This window comes from Hyla sarda, chromosome 13 (assembly GCF_029499605.1).
Source record: "Hyla sarda isolate aHylSar1 chromosome 13, aHylSar1.hap1, whole genome shotgun sequence".
NCBI classification, from domain to species: domain Eukaryota; kingdom Metazoa; phylum Chordata; class Amphibia; order Anura; family Hylidae; genus Hyla; species Hyla sarda.
The window spans coordinates 13,160,557-13,184,715 of NC_079201.1; the positions used below are offsets into that span (position 1 = coordinate 13,160,557).

Consider the following 24,159-nt stretch of genomic DNA (forward strand, 5'->3'; position numbering starts at 1 on the left):
CCCTCACCATTACTGACCCACCGCCAAATCGGTCATGCTGAAGGATGTTGCAGGCAGCAGAACATTCTCCACGGCGTCTCCAGACTCTGTCATGTCTGCCACATGTGCTCAGTGTGAACCTGCTTTCATTTGTAAAGAACACGGCGCCAGTGGCAAATTTTCCATTCTCTGTTTTCTCTGGCAAATGCCAAATGTCCTGCACGGTGTTGGGCTGTAAGCAAAACCCCCACCTGTGGACGTCGGGCCCTCATACCACCTTCATGGAGTCTGTTTCTGACGATTTGAGTGGACACATGCACATTTATGGCCTGCTGGAGGTCATTTTGCAGGGCTCTGGCAGTGCTCCTCCTGCTCCTCCTTGCACAAAGGTGGAGGTAGTGGTCCTGCTGCTGGGATGTTGCCCTCCTACAGCCTCCTCCATGTCTCCTGATGCTCTGGCCTGTCTCCTGGTAGCGCCTCCATGCTCTGGACACTACGCTGACAGACACAGCAAACCTTCTTGCCACAGCTCGCATTGATGTGCCATCCTGGATGAGCTGCACTACCTGAGCCACTTGTGTGGGTTGTAGACTCTGTCTCATGCTACCACTAGAGTGAAAGCACCGCCCGCATTCAAAAGTGACCAAAACATCAGCCAGGAAGCATAGGAACTGAGAAGTGGTCTGTGGTCACCACCTGCAGAACCACTCCTTTATTGGGGGTGTCTTGCTAATTGCCTATAATTTCCACCTGTTGTCTGTTCCATGTGAAATTGATTGTCAATCAGTGTTCTTCCTGAGTGGACAGTGGGATTTCACAGAAGTGTCAGTGACTTGGAGTTACATTGTGTTGTTTAAGTGTTCCCTTTATTTTTTTGAGCAGTGTATATGTAATTATGTTTCCTTATCACATGGGCTTCCTTATACCATGTACTTTCCCTGGAGCACCATCTTGATTTCTTTTGTACTCACTGTTTGAGTCCACATCTCTATATAGCAGTGTTTCCCAACCTGGGCGCCTCCAGCTGTTGTAAAACTACAACTCCCAGCATGCCCGGACAGCCGAAGGCTGTCCGGGCATGCTGGGAGTTGTAGTTTTGCAACACCTGCATGGACACTCAGCAGGGTGGCACTATTTGCAATTGCATGTGCATCCTGAAGACGTACATGTTGCAAAAGGTGCTATGTGCCCCTGTTTTAAACATTCTGCTGCCAGATCAACGTAATGGTGAAGTATGATTTAACTGTCCAGCAAGCAGGTACAGAGAATAGTTAGTGCTGGGGCAGGTTTGGAATATTTTATCCCAGTTTTAGGCAACTAAATGTTCCTAGATAAAACATTCAGCTTAAAGCAGTTTTGCCTTTCTAGTACAATGTTAATAAAGTATCTCGGTAATTTGCATAGAATGCCCAGGAGTTTTAATCATTCTGACGCTGGATTAACAAAATGGTAAAGTATGATTTAACCGTCCAACAGGCAGATACAGAAAATAGTTAGTGCTGGGGCAGATTGGGAATATATGCATTCCCAGAGTCAATGGGGCCACATTTATCATTGAATTTAGAGCAATTTTCTTGTCAATATTTGGCGCAGATTGGGCGCACCTTTTCTTTCTTTCTTTTTTATTTTTGCGACTTTTCAAATAGACATTCTTCACAATGTTGGCTTGCAGTACACCAGTTCTCCTTTTCATAGTGCTGCAGTCAAGCATCGTAGAAAGTTGTAAATTTTTGCGCAGAGAACAAAATTGTGGCGCAAATCTTACACCATCTCAGAGGAGACGTTAGGAAAACTTCTACACTAAGGAAACGTACAAAGTACCGAGAACACGTTAAATTTATTATTGTCCTTGGGACTTTTGGTTAAATTTGTCGCACACATGTCAAAACCACCAGCATTCCACACGGCCAGAGACAATATGTCATAAGTCACATGGTCTCTAGGGGGCGTGGCTGTGCTGCAGTGAGTTGGCGGATTTATAGCAAGGTAGAAGGGATTTTAAAAGTAATGCTGTCCGCCCACCCACTGCAGCAAAGCCCCACCCCCTGGAGGCCATGTGACCCATGACATATTGTCTCTGGCTGCATGGAATGCTGGGAAAGGACAGAGACAACAGTAAAGCAAAAAGTATTTCACGAAATCACTTCCGGGTGTGGTTTCCCTGCATAAAAACCGGACAAAGCGCCTCCCGGAGGTAATAGAAGTGAATTACACAATATTATAACTTTGCATCATGGGCTCAAAGGCTGAAAGAAAAAGAATAAGTGGAATACCCCTTTTAACTTTTTTTTTTTCTTTCCTTTTTCTTTTTCTTTTTATAGAAATCTGGTTAGGGAGTCTCCTTTAACCCCTTAAGGACATAGGACATAAATGTAGTCCTGGTCCGCTGGTACTTAGTGTACAAAATTGCTGTGTTTTGGTCACATCAAATTCACCCCAAAAATTCAAATAAAATAGGATCAAATTGTTACATATACCCAAAAGTGGTGCAAAAACAAACTACAGATCACTTCGCAAAAAATGAGCCCTCATACATCCCCATATACGGAAAATTGAGAAAGTTTTATAGCAGGTCAAAATAGGGCAATTTTAAACATACTAATTTCGTGGAAAAAAGTTTGTTTTCTTAAGGCGTATATGCAGCGTATTTGACACTGCGCAAAATTTGGGGCAGCAGCGGGAAATGCGCTGTGTATTCTTCGCTCACTATACACACAGGGCTTTCCGGCGGCAGCCCTATGTGTGTAGTGAGTTTTGGAGGCGGAGCTGTGTGCCGGCGTGACTGTGACGCGCAGCTCCGCCTCCAAAACTCACTAGACGCATAGGGCTGCCGCCGGAAAGCCCTGTGTGTATAGTGAGCGAAGAATACGCAGCGTATTTCCCGCTGCTGCCCCCAAATTTAGCGCAGCGTAAAACTTTGCGCACCCGAAAAGCGTCACAATGATAGAAAAGTATATAATCATGGGTATCCTTTTAATCGTATTGACCCGTAGAATAAAGGAAACATGTCATTTTAAAGTGTACAGCGTAAAAACGAAACCCTTCAAAATTTGTGACATTTCCGTTTTCTTTTCAATTTCCTAACACGGGATAAGTTTTTGGGTTTGCTGTACATTTTATGGAAAAATTTGTGATGTCATTACGAAGTACAATTGGTCACGCAAAAAAACAAGCCCTCGTATGGGTCTGTGGATGAAAACATGAAAGAGTTATGATTTTTAGTAGGCGAGGAGGAAAAAAACGAAAACGCAAAAATAAAACTGGCTGCGTCCTTAAGGGGTTAAAAATGCTCCTGAGCTTGTGACGTTGCGCATCTGACAGTATGGAACAGAAAGGCTTTTAAATGGAACGGGATGGAGCCGCGGTTCCATTCGGTATTGTAAAATATTCATTACCGCGGGATAAAGGGATATGTCTCTGTCTGCTCGTATTACTCACACGGGTGCGTTGCCGACACTAAGTGAGATTTATCAAAACCTGGGGGGGAGCGGTGCAGTTGCTCATAGCAACCAATCACAGCTTTTACTTTCACTTTTAAAGAGGTCTATGGAAAATGAAAGTAGCCATCTGATTGGTTGCCATGGGCAACTGCACCACCTGCACAGATGAATCTTACCCTGAATCTATCATATAACCCGTTCTTTTCGTTAACCTCCTTCGGACCAAACCGATTTCCTCGCGGGGGGAGCGAGCGAAGTCAGCCGCAGTTGACGGATGTCTCTAATCGCGGCGGAGGTGAGAAGATCTCCCGTGTAGCCGTAACGTTCGGTAATATAGTGCCTCCTTACTGTTATCTGCCCAGACACCTTCATGCGTGAAACAAGTCTCACGTGTAACCTTACGACGTAATTGAATTGCCGCCCGGGCGTCTCTTCCATTTATTATGTATTGATTTCCGACGACGGCTTGATCACCGCGGTGGTGACTGTAGATACCGATGTGACAACGGAGATGAAACATGTAAGAGATTTAAAAAAATAATAATTTCATTTTGTCTCCGGAGATTGTTATCCCTGGAAATGTCGCCGGTTTTACAGTCCCGGCCACCTGCAGCCAATTACTAGACGGTAATTGGTTTTCACGTATTTCTTCACGTTTTTTTGTTTTTTTTTAACTAACATCTCTATATGTTGTTGTTCAGTGTCGGTGTAAGGCAGTGTTTTTTCATCCAGGGTGCCTCCAGCTGTTGCAAGACTACAACTCCCAGCATGCCCGGACAGCCTACGGCTGTCCAGGCATGCTGGGAGTTATAGTTTTGCAAAAGGTGGAAAATTGGGGCCAGTGTGGATAAATGTAAAGTTATGCATATAGGTGCTAATAACCTGCAGCATCTATGTCCTAGGGGGAGTAATAACCTGCAGAATGATATGTCCTAGGGGAGTAATAACCTGCAGCATCATATGTCCTAGGGGAGTAATAACCTGCAGCATCATATGTCCTAGGGGGAGTAATAACCTGCAGCATCATATGTCCTAGGGGAGTAATAATCTGCAGCATTATATGTCCTAGGGGAGTAATAACCTGCAGAATGATATGTCCTAGGGGAGTAATAACCTGCAGAATGATATGTCCTAGGGGAGTAATAACCTGCAGAATGATATGTCCTAGGGGAGTAATAACCTGCAGCATTATATGTCCTAGGGGGAGTAATAACCTGCAGCATTATATGTCCTAGGGGGAGTAATAACCTGCAGCATTATATGTCCTAGGGGGAGTAATAACCTGCAGCATCATATGTCCTAGGGGGAGTAATAACCTGCAGAATGATATGTCCTAGGGGAGTAATAACCTGCAGAATGATATGTCCTAGGGGAGTAATAACCTGCAGCATCTATGTCCTAGGGGAGTAATAACCTGCAGAATGATATGTCCTAGGGGGAGTAATAACCTGCAGCATCATATGTTCTAGGGGAGTAATAACCTGCAGCATCATATATCCTAGGGGGAGTAATAACCTGCAGCATCATATGTCCTAGGGAGAGTAATAACCTGCAGCATCATATGTCCTAGGGGAGTAATAACCTGCAGCATCATATATCCTAGGGGGAGTAATAACCTGCAGAATCATATGTCCTAGGGGGAGTAATTACCTGCAGCATCATATGTCCTAGGGGAGCAATAACCTGCAGCATCATATGTCCTAGGGGGAGTAATAACCTGCAGAATCATATGTCCTAGGGGAGTAATAACCTGCAGCATCATATGTCCTAGGGGGAGTAATAACCTGCAGCATCATATGTCCTAGGGGGAGTAATAACCTGCAGAATCATATGTCCTAGGGGAGTAATAACCTGCAGCATCATATGTCCTAGCAGAGTAATAACCTGCAGCATCTATGTCCTAGGGGGAGTAATAACCTGCAGCATTATATGTCCTAGGGGAGTAATAACCTGCAACATAATATGTCCTAGGGGGAGTAATAACCTGCAGCATCTATGTCCTAGGGGGAGTAATAACCTGCAGCATCATATGTCCTAGGGGGAGTAATAACCTGCAGCATAATATGTCCTAGGGGGAGTAATAACCTGCAGCATAATATGTCCTAGGAGGAGTAATAACCTGCAGCATCATATGTTCTAGGGGAGTAATAACCTGCAGCATCATATGTCCAAGGGGAGTAATAACCTGCAGCATCTATGTCCTAGGGGGAGTAATAACCTGCAGCATTATATGTCCTAGGGGAGTAATAACCTGCAGCATTATATGTCCTAGGAGAGTGATAACCTGCAGCATCATATGTCCTAGGGGGAGTAATAACCTGCAGCATCATATGTCCTAGGGGAGTAATAACCTGCATATCATATGTCCTAGGGGGAGTAATAACCTGCAGCATTATATGTCCTAGGGGGAGTAATAACCTGCAGCATCATATGTCCTAGGGGAGCAATAACCTGCAGCATCATATGTTCTAGGGGAGTAATAACCTGCAGCATCATATGTCCTAGGGGGAGTAATAACCTGCAGCATCATATGTCCTAGGGGAGTAATAACCTGCAGCATCATATGTTCTAGGGGAGTAATTACCTGCAGCATCATATGTCCTAGGGGGAGTAATAACCTGCAGCATCTATGTCCTAGGGGGAGTAATAACCTGCAGCATTATATGTCCTAGGGGAGTAATAACCTGCAGCATTATATGTCATAGGAGGAGTAATAACCTGCAGCATCATATGTCCTAGGGGAGTAATAACCTGCAGCATCTATGTCCTAGGGGGAGTAATAACCTGCAGCATCATATGTCCTAGGGGAGTAATAACCTGCAGATCATATGTCCTAGGGGAGTAATAACCTGCAGAATGATATGTCCTAGGGGAGTAATAACCTGCAGATCATATGTCCTAGGGGGAGTAATAACCTGCAGCATTATATGTCCTAGGGGAGTAATAACCTGCAGCATCTATGTCCTAGGGGGGAGTAATAACCTGCAGCATTATATGTCCTAGGGGGAGTAATAACCTGCAGCATCATATGTCCTAGAAGGAGTAATAACCTGCAGCATTATATATCCTAGGGGGAGTAATAATCTGCAGAATAATATGTCCTAGGGGGAGTGATAACCTGCAGCATCATATGTCCTAGGGGGAGTAATAACCAGCCGTCACGCCCCCTCCAATAGACTTGCATTGAGGGGGCGGGGAGTGACGTCATTAAGGGGTGGGGCTATGACGTTATGAGCTCCCGGCTCCAGCGGAGTACCCCTTTAAATGAATTTGCCCTTATCTGGGATAGGAGTTAGTTTATCGAAGGATTGGGTGTGGTATTACAACTTGGCTCCATTCACTTCAATGGAACTGAGCTGCAGTAACACAGAAAACCTGATGACAGGGGTGTAGCTGTTTTTGGAAGAAATCGACTCTGTTTTTCTTATCCTGTATAACAACCCTTTTAAAGGAACCTATTCCCACTTTCTTGCTGCCCGAACTACGAGTCAACAGGACATTTCCCAATAGCTTCACCCCGCCCAACCAACCACAATTGACAGATCGCTCCTTGTTTGGGCATGGGGAGACATTTATCAGTCAAAGTTGATGGGGCAGAGAGAAGCTGCTGGGGACCTCATAGTTCGGGCAGCATGAAAGTGATGACAGGCTCCTTTTAATACACAAAGATAATAAACAAGGCAGCAAGTAAAGGGCTGTTGTCTGTAGATGTGTTGAAAGCAGGAAAAATGCGGATAGATGATAAGCCATGTGACTGGGCCAGGAAAAGGATCCTGTCATCACTTTCATGCTGCCCGAACCCCTATTCACTGGGGCGTTTCCCAATAGCTTCTCCCCGCCACACCGACCTTGATTGACAGATCCCTCCCTGTTTGGGCATGGGGAGATATTTATCAATGAAAGTTAGTGAGGGAGAATCTGCTGTGGACCTCCTAGTTCGGGCAGCATGAAAGTGATGACAGGCTCCCGATAATACACGAGGCAGCAAGTGAAGGGCTGTTGACTAGATCTGTTGAAAGCAGGAAAAAGGAACATAGAGGATAAACCATGTGGCTGGGCACTGAAAGGGAACCGATCATCACTTTCATGCTGCCCGAACTACATTTTAATAGGGCGTTTCCCAATGGCTTCTCCCCGCCCCATCAACCTTGATTGACAGATCCCTCTCTGTATGGGTGAGATCTTTATCAATGAAGACTGGTGGGGTGGGGAAAAGCCGCTGGGGACCCCAGTTCGGGCAGCATAAAAATTTGATGACGGGTACTTTTTTAAAGAGCAAAATATCAGGCGAGGCTTGGAAATTACCAGGCACCAATGACAACGTGTTCATACACAGGGTCAGGATGGAAATATACAGGAAAAACTCACTTACCTGGGGTGGAGGCTCAGTTTGGAGGTAGATATCGATGTCAACAAGCAGCACTGTAATGCCTTACAGGGACTACTTCTGGAGGACAGCGGAGGATGGGAGCTGCCAGGAGAGCAGGAGAGCCGTTCTGAATTACAGCGAGGTGAGTAACATTGTAAGATACTGGCGATCTATAGGAATGCAATTCACGTACAATACATCAGTCACTAGGGACATGTGCAACTTTTACGGGAGCCCGAACCGTCACGTGACCCCTGTTATAGAAAGTGACGCCGTTGCGCCATATTCCCCTTGACTTCGAAGGTCGGGAAAAAAAAATATTAATAATAAAAAATAAACATAGTGTGCAATTCATTCCAGACCAGTGTTTCCCAACCAGGGCGCCTCCAGCCTTTGCAATACTACAACTCCCAGCATGCCCGGACAGCCTTTGGCTGTCCGGGCATGCTGGGAGTTGTAGTATTGCAAAGGCTGGAGGCACCCTGGTTGGGAAACACTGTTGTAGCCCAATAACCAGCAATGATGTGTAATGTATACTCAGGTGCCTACTGTGTCCGATTGTACATGTTTTACTATTTTTGAGTATTCAGACGAACCCAAGAACAGGAGTAGTATATATCGGTATATAGATGGTGTCATCTGGCCAATATTGTGACGCCGATGTCCGGTCTCAGCAGGGAAGTACTCTTTGTAACTGCATGTGCGTCCTGAAGACGTACATGTCATTTTGCCCCCCTTTTTTTTTTTTTTTAGCAAATCTCACTCCCTTGTTATGTAACCTCCCCAAATAGGTAGATAGGCAGAACAGTCATTAAGTATGGGCAGAACCCCTATACGTTAGGTAGATACGCAGACCAGTCATTAAGTATTGGCAGAACCCCTATACGTTAGGTAGATAGGCAGACCACTCATTAAGTATGGGCAGACCCCCTATACGTTAGGTAGATACGCAGACCAGTCATTAAGTATGGGCAGAACAGCTATACGTTAGGTAGATAGGCAGACCACTCATTAGGTAGATAGGCTGATCACTCATTAAGCATGGGCAGACCCCCTATACGTTAGGTAGATAGGCAGACCACTCATTAAGTATGGGCAGAACCCCTATACGTTAGGTAGATAGGCTGATCACTCATTAAGTATGGGCAGAACCCCTATACATTAGGTAGATAGGCAGACCACTCATTAAGTATGGGCAGAACCCCTATACATTAGGTAGATAGGCAGACCACTCATTAAGTATGGGCAGAACCCCTATACATTAGGTAGATAGGCAGACCAGTCATTAAGTATGGGCAGAACCCCTATATATTAGGTAGATGGGCAGACCAGTCATTTGGTAGGCAGACCACTCATTAAAGGGGTACTCCAGTGGAAAACATTTTTTTTAAAATCAACTGGCACTAGTAAGTAAAACAGATTTGTAAATTACATCTATTTAAAAATCTTAATCCTTCTAGTACTTATAAGTTGCTGTATGCTCCACAGGAAATTCTTTTCTTTTTGAATTTCCTTTCTGTCAGACCACAGTGCTCTCTGCTGACACCTCTGTCTATTTTAGGAACTGTCCAGAGCAGGAGAGGTTTTCTATGGGGATTTGCTCCTACTCTGGACAGTTCCAAAAAAAAGACAGAGGTGTCAGCAGAGAGCACTGTGGTCAGACAGAACGGAAATTCAAATAGAAAAGAACTTCCTGTGGAACATACAGCAGATGACAAGTACGGGAAGGATTACCATTTTTAAATAGAAGTAATTTACAAATCGGTTTAACTTTCTGACACCAGTTGATAAAAAAATAATAATAATAATGCTTTCCAGTGAAGTACCCGTTTAAGTATGGGCAGAACCCCTATACATTAGGTAGATAGGCAGACCACTCATTAAGTATTGGCAGAACCCCTATACGTTAGGTAGATAGGCAGACCACTCATTAAGTATGGGCAGAGCCCCTATACGTTAGGTAGATAGGCAGACCACTCATTAAGTATGGGCAGAACCCCTATACATTAGGTAGATAGGCAGACCACTCATTAAGTATTGGCAGAACCCCTATACATTAGGTAGATAGGCAGACCACTCATTAAGTATGGGCAGAACCCCTATACATTAGGTAGATAGGCAGACCACTCATTAAGTATAGGCAGAACCCCTATACATTAGGTAGATAGGCAGACCACTCATTAAGTATGGGCAGAACCCCTATACATTAGGTAGATAGGCAGACCACTCATTAAGTATGGGCAGAACCCCTATACATTAGGTAGATAGGCAGACCACTCATTAAGTATGGGCAGAACCCCTATACATTAGGTAGATAGGCAGACCACTCATTAAGTATGGGCAGAACCCCTATACATTAGGTAGATAGGCAGACCACTCATTAAGTATGGGCAGAACCCCTATACATTAGGTAGATAGGCAGACCACTCATTAAGTATTGGCAGAACCCCTATACATTAGGTAGATAGGCAGACCACTCATTAAGTGTACATGATGTGAATGGCCAGGTGTGTGTCTCACTCACTCGTGGCACCAGGATACACTATGGTGAGAAAACAAGTGAACTTTGGCAACGTGGGGTCCCAGCATTTATATGGATTTTAATGGTACCATCTACCTACACATTGCTACAGACCAAGCACAGCATTTGACCGATACTCCCTATAGACAGCCCCCATTTTCAGCAGGATAATGTGTCCTGCAGCCATACAAAAATAGTTCACGAATAGTTTGAGGTACGGAGGTCAAGGTGTTGGCTTGGCCTCCAACATTCAAAGATCTTAGTCTGATGGGGCATCTCATCTGTGGGATTTGCTTCGAAAACAAGTCCACTCTGTGATCTCTCAACTCATAGGACTTAAAGGGGTACTCCGATGCTCCAGCGTTATGAACATTTTGTTCAGAACGCTCAGAGCCGGAGACCGTGATGTAACGGCCACACACCCTTGTGATGCCACGCCCCCTCCATTCAGTCTATGGGAGGGGGCGTCACCCGACCTGCCCCTCTCATAGACATGAAAGGAGGAGGCGTGGCGTGATGTCATGACCACTACCATAGGAAACCAGCGTTTGTTTAGAACATCGGGTCCTGCAGGAGATCACGGGGGCAGAGCCCAGCAGTGAGACCCCCACGATCAGACATCTTATCCCCTATACTTAGGATAGGGGATAAGATATCTAGCAGTGGAGTACCCCTTTAAAAGATCTGCTGCTAAAGTCTTGCTACCAGATACCACCGGACACCTTCAGAGGTCTTGTGGAGTTGTGACCTGATGGGTCAAATCTGTGTTGTCACAAGGGGACAACACAGATTTGACCCATCAGGTCACAACTCCACAAGACCGCTGAAGGTGTCCGGTAGATGGTTCTAAAGGTATTGATCGTGTAGATACACGAGCAGTCTCAAAAATTATTCCACATGTAAAATTATTTTCCGCCTGATCTAACGGACATAAAATATTTACCTGAAATTTTTTATTGAATTTTCTATAATTTTCTGCACATTTTTTGTTTGGTAGACCCTCTGTCGGCTGGAACTGTATCGGCAATAAGCTTGTCGTAAGTAATCTTAGGAGGAGTTCAGTGTGGTTCCATATGGTCATTAGAATTTTAAGAGAAGGTGTCCCCTCCGGCAGTACAATGGTTGGGGCAACCCTGCTGTTCTAATAAGTCACTAGAGCTTAGATGATTTCCCCTCTACAGACAGGGTGACAGAATCCTCAGCTTTCTCTGGAATCACTTGTGACACTTGTCCCATAGTGACAGTAATGTCCACAGAGATGTTCTTCAGGATCTGCAAACTGCTCAAGGCAACGTAACCAGGAGCATGAACTGGAGGTAATTGGCTTGATAAGATTGTGTACAATCCTTCACATTACTGTGGGAAGTGATGGTATATAATGAGAGGGTTAAAGGGGTACTCAGCCCCTAGACATCTTATCCCCTATCTAAAGAATAGGGGATAAGATATCGGATCGCTGGTCTCCCGCCGCTGGGGACCCCTGCAATCTCCCTGCTGCACCCAGCATTTGTTTAGAGCAACATGTGCAGCTCCGGAGGCTCGTGATGTCACGGCCACGCCCCACTCATGACGCCACAGCCACGCCGCCTGAATGCAAGTCTAGTCTTAACCGGGCTAGTCAACTTTCTAGCTCTGGGTCCCATCTTACCCAGTAGGTGTTCCCTGTTTTCAGCAGCCCGAGAACATTGATACCAGCGGAGAAAGTTTTGCCCAGAGATGTCATGAAGACAGAAGTGAGCCACAAGGGAGCAAGGAAAGGTAATAGCTTTTCAGCTCCACAGATAAGCCCTTTAAGAGGCTCTAAATGCACCTGTAGAGGACATCAGTAGTAGCACGGGCATACAATATTTAGTTCTCGTGGTAACTAAGGAGTAAATAATGTAAAATAAGCTTCGAGAAGGCTATTTGTACATTAACAAGAAACTTGGCTGTATCCTTGTTAATGGAGAATCCTCCATCTGGCTAAAAGTTGTAAGCAGAGGACCTCAGGGTTCTGTCCTACATAAGCTTTTTTAATGCGTTTATTAATAACTTAGAAGTAAGAACTGAATGTGATTCCTTGGTGACGGCTTATCACATTGTTATGTAAAGTGGAGGGTTCATCAGCGTGTCTGTTCTGTACGATTTCAGCTGCTATTTCTGAATGTGAGTTCAGTCAGGGAGCACTGTTCTTGGTCTGCGATCCCTTTCCACCGGGCACCAGGTTCTCTGGAGTATTTCTTGTGGTCAAAATAATACATTTGAAACAGAATTGCAGCAGGGAGTATGCTGTAGTTGTGTGTGTTTCTTATCTCTGAATTTTTATATTTTTAGGGAGAATATATATATGTATATATTAATGGTTATCATTGTGCGTGTAGGAAAACTAACACCAGCTGGCACTAAAACACTGTAATAATTCATTAGTATGTCTTGTAGTGTACGACTAATTATTTAGCCCTAGTATGTGTCAAGCTGTGGCCCCCATATGATATAAGCATCATGGCCTGTGGTTGACCTACATGAATCCCCTTTTTGTCTTGTAGTTATCTGCTTGTGTCATCAACAGGGGTGTTGTTAGCATCAGCCCCAAATTTTTGGCCCTGTGCCCCGGAATTCCAGGTAACTGCCACCCTCCGGACGCAGATGCAGTCACACATAGCGGTAAAGCAGATCTCCGCTACCCCATTCACTCATAGGCTGCAGGCACTTCAGTCCTGTAGCCTTCAAGGTGCTGGAACGCAATCCTTATGCTGGCCGATGCAGTGATATATCATCATCACGCCTGCCCATGGATCCTGTCCCAGTGACCCACAGGATGCAGGACTGAAGAAAGAGACAGCAGCTCCATTGATAGTGGAAACTGGTATTTTTCTAAGTAGCCAAAATAGAACATTACTACTACAGGAGACATGATTACTTTATGAGGGGTTTTGGGGGCATTATTAATGAGTGGGTGCACTGTTGGGCAGTTATTTATAAATAGGAGCACAGTTGGGACCGTGTGTAACTGCACTGTAACCACTTACACAGGCTGTAGAGCTCCTCTAAAACACTGGTACCTACCACTACTTGGGTATATTGGTCTTGCATGACTGTGTTTTAAAAGATTATATAATGAATATATAAAAATTTGGAGGGAGAGGGTTTAAAAGGTATGCCATGGTCTTGTACCCCAGATGTTTAGAGACCCTAGCAATGCCCCAGGTCAACATTCAAGAGCCAATGGGAATGAGGGCTCCAGGCCTTTAACTGGGGAAAGGGGTGCCTGAGCAGACAGGTCCCTTAGTAATCAGGAAAATCACTCATTGAGAATGTAGAGAACTGTGTGGCTGTTTAAGGCTGGGGCTACATAATGATTTGGGGCGCAACAAAAGATGCTCAACCAAAGATGACCATGTAGATAGCGCTGTGTTGCACCTAATGTATATGCAATCATTATGGCAGCTACAATGAATGAGAATGATGACCAAATCAGTGCAAATAGACTAAAACAGTCTCCAGGAAGTGGTAGAGTACAGACCCAGCTTCTATAGACCAGGGAGTGAGAGGGGCATACAAAGTCTTATCTTTGTCTATAGTGTTGGTTACTTCTACATCTTCTAATCATCATACAATTAAGCTGACATCTACTATTTTCCATTCTTTAATGATCATGAGATGACTCTGCTGAATCTGTCCCATTCTGTAAAGCAAAGCTGTAAAGTGAGCTGCAAAAATAACATCCTATAGTGTGTGTTCTCCAGCGGCTACATTTTGGGATTTTATTTGTAACCCTACTCCTTTAATCCACATACATCCTGATTCCCGAGTTCTAACACTGCCACTGCTCCAAAGGAATCTGTGTCCTAAAAATTCTCCCGGGAAAGGATACTTTCCTAGAGTTTGGTTTTTAGAAGCATCTGGTGTAGGTAGTAGTAATCTTCTGTACTTGGCAACAAGCAGCGACGAGCACCTGAGAAAACATCATGTCATATTATGTCCCAGTTTTACGCTTCAAAAACGTATCCTTTTATCTTATCAGAGATTCTTTTTGTTGTTTGTTGCCACCAAAGTCTGTCATCAACCAAGGCAAAAAAGCAAACAAAAAGAAAAAACACAAGCTGATGAAGTGTGACATAGAGATAGAAAAGAAATTACTAATGGTAATAATAGGAGACCTGGATGACAGCTCCAGCCTGGAAAAAGACTGTGTTTGCAATTTTAATTTTACTGTCTGGCACTGCTCAAAAAGACCTAAAAACATTGAGAGCTTAGAGACAGTGTATTTTCTGATACCTGACCCCAGCATCATTATGAGCTTCAGTCTGGCATTCTTTAGGGATCGCTTCCATTTAGGTCCACTTAAGTGAGTCCACCCCTCACATTATATATAGTATCTCCCATAAGTGAGTCCACCCCTCACATTATATACAGTATCTCCCATAAGTGAGTCCACCCCTCACATTATATATATATAGTATCTCCCATAAGTGAGTCCACCCCTCACATTATATACAGTATCTCCCTTAAGTGAGTCCACCCCTCACATTATATATACAGTGTATCCCATAAGGGAGTCCACACCTCACATTATATATACAGTATATCCCATAAGTGACTCCACCCCTCACATTATATATACAGTATATCCCATAAGTGACTCCACCCCTCACATCATATATACAGTATCTCCCATAAGTGAGTCCACCCCTCACATTATATATACAGTATATCCCATAAGTGAGTCCACCCCTCACATTATATATACAGTATCTCCCATAAGTGACTCCACCCCTCACATTATATATACAGTATATCCCATAAGTGACTCCACCCCTCACATTATATACAGTATCTCCCATAAGGTAGTCCACCCCTCACATTATATATACAGTATATCCCATAAGTGACTCCACCCCTCACATTATATACAGTATCTCCCATAAGGGAGTCCACACCTCACATTATATACAGTATCTCCCATAAGGGAGTCCACCCCTCACATTATATATACAGTATCTCCCATAAGTGACTCCACCCCTCACATTATATACATTATCTCCCATAAGTGACTCCACCCCTCACATTATATATACAGTATATCCCATAAGTGAGTCCACCCCTCACATTATATACAGTATCTCCCATAAGTGAGTCCACCCCTCACATTATATATACAGTATATCCCATAAGTGAGTCCACCCCTCACATTATATATACACTATCTCCCATAAGTGAGTCCACCCCTCACATTATATATACAGTATATCCCATAAGTGAGTCCACCCCTCACATTATATATACAGTATCTCCCATAAGGGAGTCCACCCCTCACATTATATACAGTATCTCCCATAAGTGAGTCCACCCCTCACTAGAGATGAGCCAACTTACAGTAAATCGATTTGTCACAAACTTCTCGGCTCGGCAGTTGCTGACTTTAGCCTGCATAGATTAGTTCAACTTTCAGATCCTCCGGTGGGCTGGAAAAAGTAAATACAGTCCTAGGAGAGAGGGGTGGACTCACTTATGGGAGATACTGTGTGTATATATATATATATATATATATATATATATATATATATATATAATGTAAGGGGTGGACTCACTTACGGGAGATACTGTATATATAATGTGAGGGGTGGACTCACTTATGGGATATACTGTATATATAATGTGAGGGGTGGACTCACTTATGGGATATACTGTATATAATGTGAGGGGTGGAGTCACTTATGGGAGATACTGTATATATAATGTGAGGGGTGGAGTCACTTATGGGATATACTGTATATATAATGTGAGGGGTGGACTCACTTATGGGATATACTGTATATAATGTGATGGGTGGAGTCACTTATGGGATATACTGTATATAATGTGATGGGTGGACTCACTTATGGGATATACTGTATATAATGTGAGGGGTGGAGTCACTTATGGGATATACTGTATATAATGTGAGGGGTGGAGTCACTTATGGGAGATACTGTATATATAATGTGAGGGGTGGAGTCACTTATGGGATATACTGTATATATAATGTGAGGGGTGGACTCACTTATGGGATATACTGTATATATAATGTGAGGGGTGGACTCACTTATGGGATATACTATATATAATGTGAGGGGTGGAGTCACTTATGGGAGATACTGTATATATAATGTGAGGGGTGGACTCACTTATGGGATATACTGTATATATAATGTGAGGGGTGGAATCACTTATGGGATATACTGTATATATAATGTGAGGGGTGGACTCACTTATGGGATATACTGTATATATAATGTGAGGGGTGGACTCACTTATGGGAGATACTGTATATAATGTGAGGGGTGGACTCACTTATGGGAGATACTGTATATAATGTGAGGGGTGGACTCACTTATGGGAGATACTGTATATATAATGTGAGGAGTGGACACCCTTATGGGATATACTGTATATATAATGTGAGGGGTGGAGTCACTTATGGGAGATACTGTATATATAATGTGAGGGGTGGAGTCACTTATGGGATATACTGTATATATAATGTGAGGGGTGGAGTCACTTATGGGATATACTGTATATATAATGTGAGGGGTGGAGTCACTTATGGGATATACTGTATATATAATGTGAGGGGTGGACTCACTTATGGGAGATACTATATATATAATGTGAGGGGTGGACTCACTTATGGGATATACTGTATATATAATGTGAGGGGTGGACTCTCTTATGGGATATACTGTATATATAATGTGAGGGGTGGACTCACTTATGGGAGATACTATATATATAATGTGAGGGGTGGACTCTCTTATGGGAGATACTGTATATATAATGTGAGGGGTGGAGTCACTTATGGGATATACTGTATATATAATGTGAGGGGTGGAGTCACTTATGGGATATACTGTATATATAATGTGAGGGGTGGAGTCACTTATGGGATATACTGTATATATAATGTGAGGGGTGGAGTCACTTATGGGAGATACTGTATATAATGTGAGGGGTGGACTCACTTATGGGATATACTGTATATATAATGTGAGGGGTGGACTCACTTATGGGAGATACTGTATATATAATGTGAGGGGTGGACTCACTTATGGGAGATACTGTATATATAATGTGAGGGGTGGACTCACTTATGGGAGATACTGTATATATAATGTGAGGGGTGGACTCACTTATGGGAGATACTGTATATATAATGTGGGGGTGGACTCACTTATGGGATATACTGTATATATAATGTGAAGGGTGGACTCACTTATGGGAGATACTGTATATAATGTGAGAGGTGGACTCTCTTATGGGAGATAGTGTATATAATGTGAGGGGTGGACTCACTTATGGGAGATACTGTATATATAATGTGAGGGGTGGAGTCACTTATGGGATATACTGTATATATAATGTGAGGGGTGGACTCACGTATGGGAGATACTGTATATAATGTGAGGGGTGGACTCACTTATGGTATATACTGTATATAATGTGAGGGGTGGACTCACGTATGGGAGATACTGTATATAATGTGAGGGGTGGAGTCACTTATGGGATATACTATATATATAATGTGAGGGGTGGACTCACTTATGGGATATACTGTATATATGATGTGAGGGGTGGACTCACTTATGGGATATACTGTATATATAATGTGAGGGGTGGACTCACTTATGGGATATACTGTATATAATGTGAGGGGTGGACTCACTTATGGGATATACTGTATATAATGTGAGGGGTGGAGTCACTTATGGGATATACTGTATATAATGTGAGGGGTGGACTCACTCATGGGATATACTGTATATATAATTTGAGGGGAGGACTCACTTATGGGATATACTGTATATAATGTGAGGGGTGGACTCACATATGGGATATACTGTATATATAATGTGAGGGGTGGACTCACTTATGGGATATACTGTATATAATGTGAGGGGTGGACTCACTTATGGGATATACTGTATATAATGTGAGGGGTGGACTCTAGGTGATATTACCTATTACGAGTTCTAATGTCCAATCAATATGAAGATTACACAGCACAGTTTACTGTAAGGAGCCAAAACACTATATCTCGGCATCGGAGCCGGTAGCAGGTCCCAATCTAAATTCACCGGCAGGCAGAAAAACCCTATTAAGGAGAGTCTGACTGGTGTGACGGATTCTCTTTAAAGGCATAGTGTCAGCATCTCAGAATATCATGGCTGGGTTACCTCGAAATGGGAACAAATGAGGCGACAAATTTGGTAGCGATAAGCTTAAAAAGAAGGATTAACGGGAGGCATTAAAGGTAAGAATACAGATTATAACTTCAGGACCATCCATTGTGGGAAAGTAATGTGTGATGTCGGCAGCGTTTGGCCTGCCCATGCTGCCTGCCACTAATAATCAGTGCTGCCTGAAGAGCGTTAGATTAGAACAGTGTTTCCCAAACAGTGTGCCTCCAGCTGTGGCAAAACTACAACTCCCAGCATGCCCTGACAGCCGAAGGCTGTCTGGGCATGCTGGGAGTTGTAGTTTTGCCACAGCTGGGGGGCACACTGTTTGGGAAACACTGAAATAATCTACCCTAAGGCAGGGATTGGGGTGGGTGGAGGGGAGGGGAGGGGGGGGGGGGGGTGCATTGGATGCCCCATGACCTCTGTTCCCTAATTCAGACAATATATGAACACAATTCCCGTACACAGTACAACGTGCAGAATAGGATTTCTTATGCTACATCGTACCACATGCTACGCTAACATTCCCGCACACATTGTAAAACATTTTCAAACAATAAAGCATTGCAAACAGCTTAGTCGTGCAACAGCTGCAGGCACACTGGTTGGGAAACACTGGATTAGACTGATCTCAAATCTTGAAGAAGTATTCCTATATCCAATGACCCCTGTTCTCTAACTCAGACTTGCAATGTCTTATCTACACGAGCAGGGTTAGAATAGCACCCTTGCAAATTTGCATAAACGATTGCGTAAAAAATTTCCTTAGCCATCAGTCCTCAGATACGTAGAATTTACTGTGACACAGCACAATTACTGTACACAGCGCTATAGTATAACGTCTAGCATAGGACTCCCTATACTATAGATCGTACCACATGCTACGCTAACATTCCTGCACACATTATAAAACATAGTCAAGCAATAAAGCATTGCAGACAGCTTTAGTTGTGCAACAGCTGGGGTCCCCACTGGTTGGCAAACACTGGATTAGACTGATCTCAAATTTTGCAGAAGTGTTCTCTCTTTTGATATCCGATGACCCCTGTTCTACACCAGCGGGATATCAGAAGCACGGTTAGATTAGCGCCCTGGCCAATTTGTGTAAACCCTTTGCGTAAAACAATTTCTTTAGCCATCAATCCTCATGTACGTACAATGTACTGTGACACAGCACAATTACCGTACACAGCGCAACAGAAAAACGTCTTGCATAGGCCTCCCTATGCTATAGATCGTACCACATGCTACGCTAACATTCCTGCACACATTATAAAACCTAGTCAAGTAATAAAGCTTTGCAAACAGTGATGGATAACCCGCTGCAGGAAATCTGTGAGTTATGTTACCATTCACAACAATGGGTTAGGTGGCAATCTGCAAATCTGCCACTATTACCTCCATTACTTTCCCATAGTTAACAACTACGGATCCAGGAAGAATTCTTCTTCTCTCTTCATGGTTCAATAGTTCCATTGATTTCGAATTCAGGGACCCAACCTATAATTTGGAGGACCTGATACGGCTCTTTCGTAGGTAACGCAGCACTTTGTACTCTAGATTTAACTATCCTTCTAGCAATAATTTCCCTAATTGTAGCAACAAAATCAGTCAGATCTATAGTAGTGAGAGGTTATTATTATAAAATGACCACATTAGTAAAACATATATAATACTAATAATAATACTTACACAGCAAGAGCAGATGATGAAGGGAGCCAAGAGATGAGGGGTTTGGTACGTTGGGTAACAACCACAATGTGCCCCGTAGTGGTGGCCAATAGAGGGCAGCCAGACACTGATGTTGGAGGAGAGGTCCTGGCTTGTATTCCCCATTCTGGTTAACCCTAAAGGTGATGGATGGGGTTCAGATCAGGCTTCTGTGTGGCCCAATCATGTTCTTCCACATTAGATTCCCTTCCATGCCTTTACCCACCTACTTTATGTTAGTGGTAAAATTTTGTCGATACTTGCATCATTTCTTGGTGAAAAATTCCAAAATTTGATGAAAAAATTTAAAATTTAGCATTTTTTTTAAATTTGAAGCTCTCTGCTTATAAGGAAAATGAATATTCCAAATAAATTATATATTGATTCACATATACAACATGTCTACTTTATGAATGCATCATAAAGTTGACGTGTTTTTACTTTTGGAAGACATCAGAGGGCTTCAAAGTTCAGCAGCAATTTTCCAGTTTTTCACAAAATTTTCTAAATCAAAATTTTTCAGGGACCAGTTCTGTTTTGAAGTGGATTTGAAGGGTCTTTATATTAGAAATGCCCCACAAATTACCCCATTATAAAAACTACACCCCTCAAAGTATTCAAAATGATATTCAAAAGGTTTGTTAACCCTTTAGGTGCTTCACAGGAATAGCAGCAAAGTGAAGGAGAAAATTAAAAATATTCATTTTTTAAACTGGCATGTTCTTGTAGACCCAATTTTTGAATTTTTACAAGGGGTAAAAGGAGAGAAATTTTCCTAAAATGTGTAACCCAATTTCTCTCGAGTAAGGAAATACCTCATATGTGTATGTTAAGTGTTCGGCGGGCGCAGTAGAGGGCTCAGAAGGGAATGAGCGACAGTGGGATTTTGGAGAGTGAGTTTTTCTGAAATTGTTTTTGGGGGCATGTCACATTTAGGAAGCCCCTATGGTGCCAGAACAGCAAAAAAAAACACATGGCATACCATTTTGGAAACTAGACCCCTCAAGGCACGTAACAAGGGGTCCAGTGAGTCTTAACACCCCAAAGGTGTTTCACAACTTTTTGTTAAAGTTGGATGTGTAAATGATTTTTTTTCACTAAAATGCTAGTTTTTCCCCAAATTTTTTATTTTTACAAGGGTTAATAGGAAAGAATGCCCCCCAAAACTTGTTACCCCATCTCTTCTGAGTATGTAAATACCTCATATGTGCACGTCAAGTGCTCTGTTGGCGTACTACAATGCTCAGAAGAGAAGGAGTCACATTTGGCTTTTGCAAAGTAAATTTTGCTGAAATGGTTTTTTGGGGGGAGGTCCCATTTAGGAAGCCCCTATGGTGCCAGGACAGCAAAAAAAAAAAAAAAACCCACATGGCATACTATTTTGGAAACTACACCCCTCAAGGAATGTAACAAGGGGTACAGTGAGCCTTAACACCCCACAGGTGTTTGACGACTTTGGATGTGTAAATGTTTTTTTATTCTTATTTTCCACTAAAATGCTGTTTTTTCCCAAAATTTTACATTTTTACAAGGGGTAATAAGAGAAATGCCCCTCAAAATGTGTAACCCCATCTTTTCTTTGTATGGAAATACCCCATGTGTGGACGTCAGGTGCACTGCGGGCGGACTACATTGGTTGGGTGCACATTGGTCTCGGAGGTGCTAGAGATCAGTCAGGGTCTTTGGGCTTTGGCTTTCTCCTATGGAGCCAGAACAGTGGGACCCCCCCTCAAGGGGCATTACATGGGGTAAATAACTGGGGTACACTAAATAACTAAAATGGGGTACAGTGGGACATAAAATTATAAATTATGTTCCCAGAATGATGACCCAGAGCATAGCCAAAACTAAAACAAAAAAATATGCCCACCCCAAACCCTGTGCTCTGAATCATCATTCTGGGAATGTGATGTGTGTGGCCGTCCCTAACCTGTTGCCTCAAATGCGCACCCGCTCAGGTGGAGAGAGAGCGCTGCGCATTTGAGGCAACATAAAAAGTCCCCGATGATAGTGACTCAAGACCTCTGGGGGTATTTTTTTTACAAAAAATGGGTCATGGGTCACTATCAGTTTTTTTTTCTTTTCAGATGAAACATTATTTTGGGCAATTTAGTGGTTTATGGGGTTAAAACTTGGAATGTACTCTGGACTTGGTACATTGGGGTCAAATTATGGAAAATTAAAATGAGAAGGGAAAATGTAGTACTCCATGGAAGTGTGATACTCCCTGAAGCAATCCTTAATGCAGAGGCCCGGATGATCGCGGCAAGTGTCACATTGATAGGTGGTGTCCTTCCGAATCCCCCTCTTGTAACACACTCTGCATCTTTTCTGGGCTCGTCCCTTCTTTCCAGTGTGGGGGACCTCACCTGGAAAGTGTTGGCCTGGGACGATCCTGGCATCTATTACTCCAGTTTCTTGGGAAGTCCGGCCTGCTCTTTCCCAGTCGTCAAAGATCAGGACCTTTAGGACTTCTTCTTGGAACTGGAGGAATGTCCCTGTGTTGCCAGCGTGCTGGGACAGTACAAAAGCGTTGTACATGGCAACCTGTACCATGTAGACCGCAACTTTTTTGTACCATACCCGTGTTTTGCGGTTGGCCATGTATGGCTTGAGGACTTGATCAGAATGATCAACTCCCCACATATACCGATTGTAGTACAGAATACAAGGTGTTGTGGTACCTCGCACAGGGACAGGTGAGCTGCCGTTGCCATGAATAGTGGTCAGCATAAGGACATCCCTCTTATCCTTATACTTGACCAACAACAGGTTTTCATGGGTAAGGGCACGGGACTCACCCTTGGGTATAGGTGTCTGCAGAAAATTTAGAGGGAGGCCTCTCTGGTTTTTCCGCACGGTCCCACAAGCGGACGTGGATCTGGCGGCAAGGGATGTGAAGAGAGGGATGCTGGTATAAAAGTTGTCCACGTACACGTGGTAACCCTTATCCAGCAATGGGTGCACAAGCTCCCAAACGAGTTTCCCGCTAACACCCAGAGTGGGGGAACAATCTGGGGGTTCAATACGGGAATCTCGTCCCTCATACACCCTAAACTTGTAAGTGTACCCGGATGTACTCTCACAAAGTTTATAGAGCTTCACGCCATACCGCGCCCGCTTTGAGGGAATATACTGGCGGAAGATGAGTCTCCCCATAAAACTGATAAGACTCATCAACCGAGAGGTCCCTGAGGGGTACATAGGCCTCCAAAAATTTGGCCCCAAAGTGATCGATGACCGGCCTCACTTTGTAAAGCCGGTCATGGGCGGGATCACTTCGGGTGGACATGCCGCATTATCTGCATAATGAAGGCATTTCCGAATGGCCTCGAACCGCTTCCGTGTCAGCGCCATACTGTACAGCGGGGTCTGGTATAGGACGTCCCCGCTCCAGTACTGCCTGACACTTGGCTTTTTGTCCAGGCCCATATGCAGCAAGAGGCCCCAAAATGTCCTCATCTCTGCTGCATCAATGGCGCGCCATTCATTGGGCCTGGCCAAAAAAGAATCTGGGTGGTGGGCGATGAACTGCCTGGCGTACAGATTCGTCTGCTCCACCGTTAATTTGACCAGGCCGTCACTGAAAAAATAACTGAAATAGTCAATTTCAGTGAACCCAGCAGTGTCAATCCGGATTCCGGAGTAACAAACAAACTCGGGAACCCGTGGCTGATAACCCTCTGGGGGTCTCCAGACAGGTTCACCGGAAGGGGGCTTCAGTAAACTTGTCTGGGGGGTCGGACTCCTAGTACCAGCGGCATTGTCGCTTGTACTAGTGCCGGCCACTGAGCCACTATCATGGGGGGTGCGTGGCCTCGCCTGGCGGCGTCTCCGCCGCCGTGCAGGGGACTCATCATCACTACTAGATGAGGAGGAGGACAATGAAGAACACAGGAATGTTGGATCTTCATCGTCCTCACTGCCAAATTCGGAATCGGA

The 24,159-nt window shown here is 43.8% G+C and overlaps 1 protein-coding gene and 1 long non-coding RNA gene across 2 annotated transcripts in view; one reads left to right on the plus strand and one right to left on the minus strand.

Annotated features, from left to right (window-relative positions):
• LOC130297477 (E3 ubiquitin-protein ligase RNF182-like) overlaps positions 1 to 24,159 on the minus strand; it is a 54,054-nt gene that overhangs the window by 8,030 nt on the left and 21,865 nt on the right. The window contains exon 2 of the mRNA XM_056550000.1: positions 20,200 to 20,354. Coding sequence (XP_056405975.1) covers positions 20,200 to 20,343 — 144 coding nt within the window. The 5' untranslated portion in view covers positions 20,344 to 20,354. The remainder of the gene's footprint in view (positions 1 to 20,199; positions 20,355 to 24,159) is intronic.
• The window catches only part of LOC130297481 (uncharacterized), a 43,872-nt gene continuing 23,467 nt past the window's right edge, over positions 3,755 to 24,159 (plus strand). The window contains exons 1-2 of the long non-coding RNA XR_008849560.1: positions 3,755 to 3,939; positions 7,858 to 7,930. This is a non-coding gene — a long non-coding RNA (uncharacterized LOC130297481). The remainder of the gene's footprint in view (positions 3,940 to 7,857; positions 7,931 to 24,159) is intronic.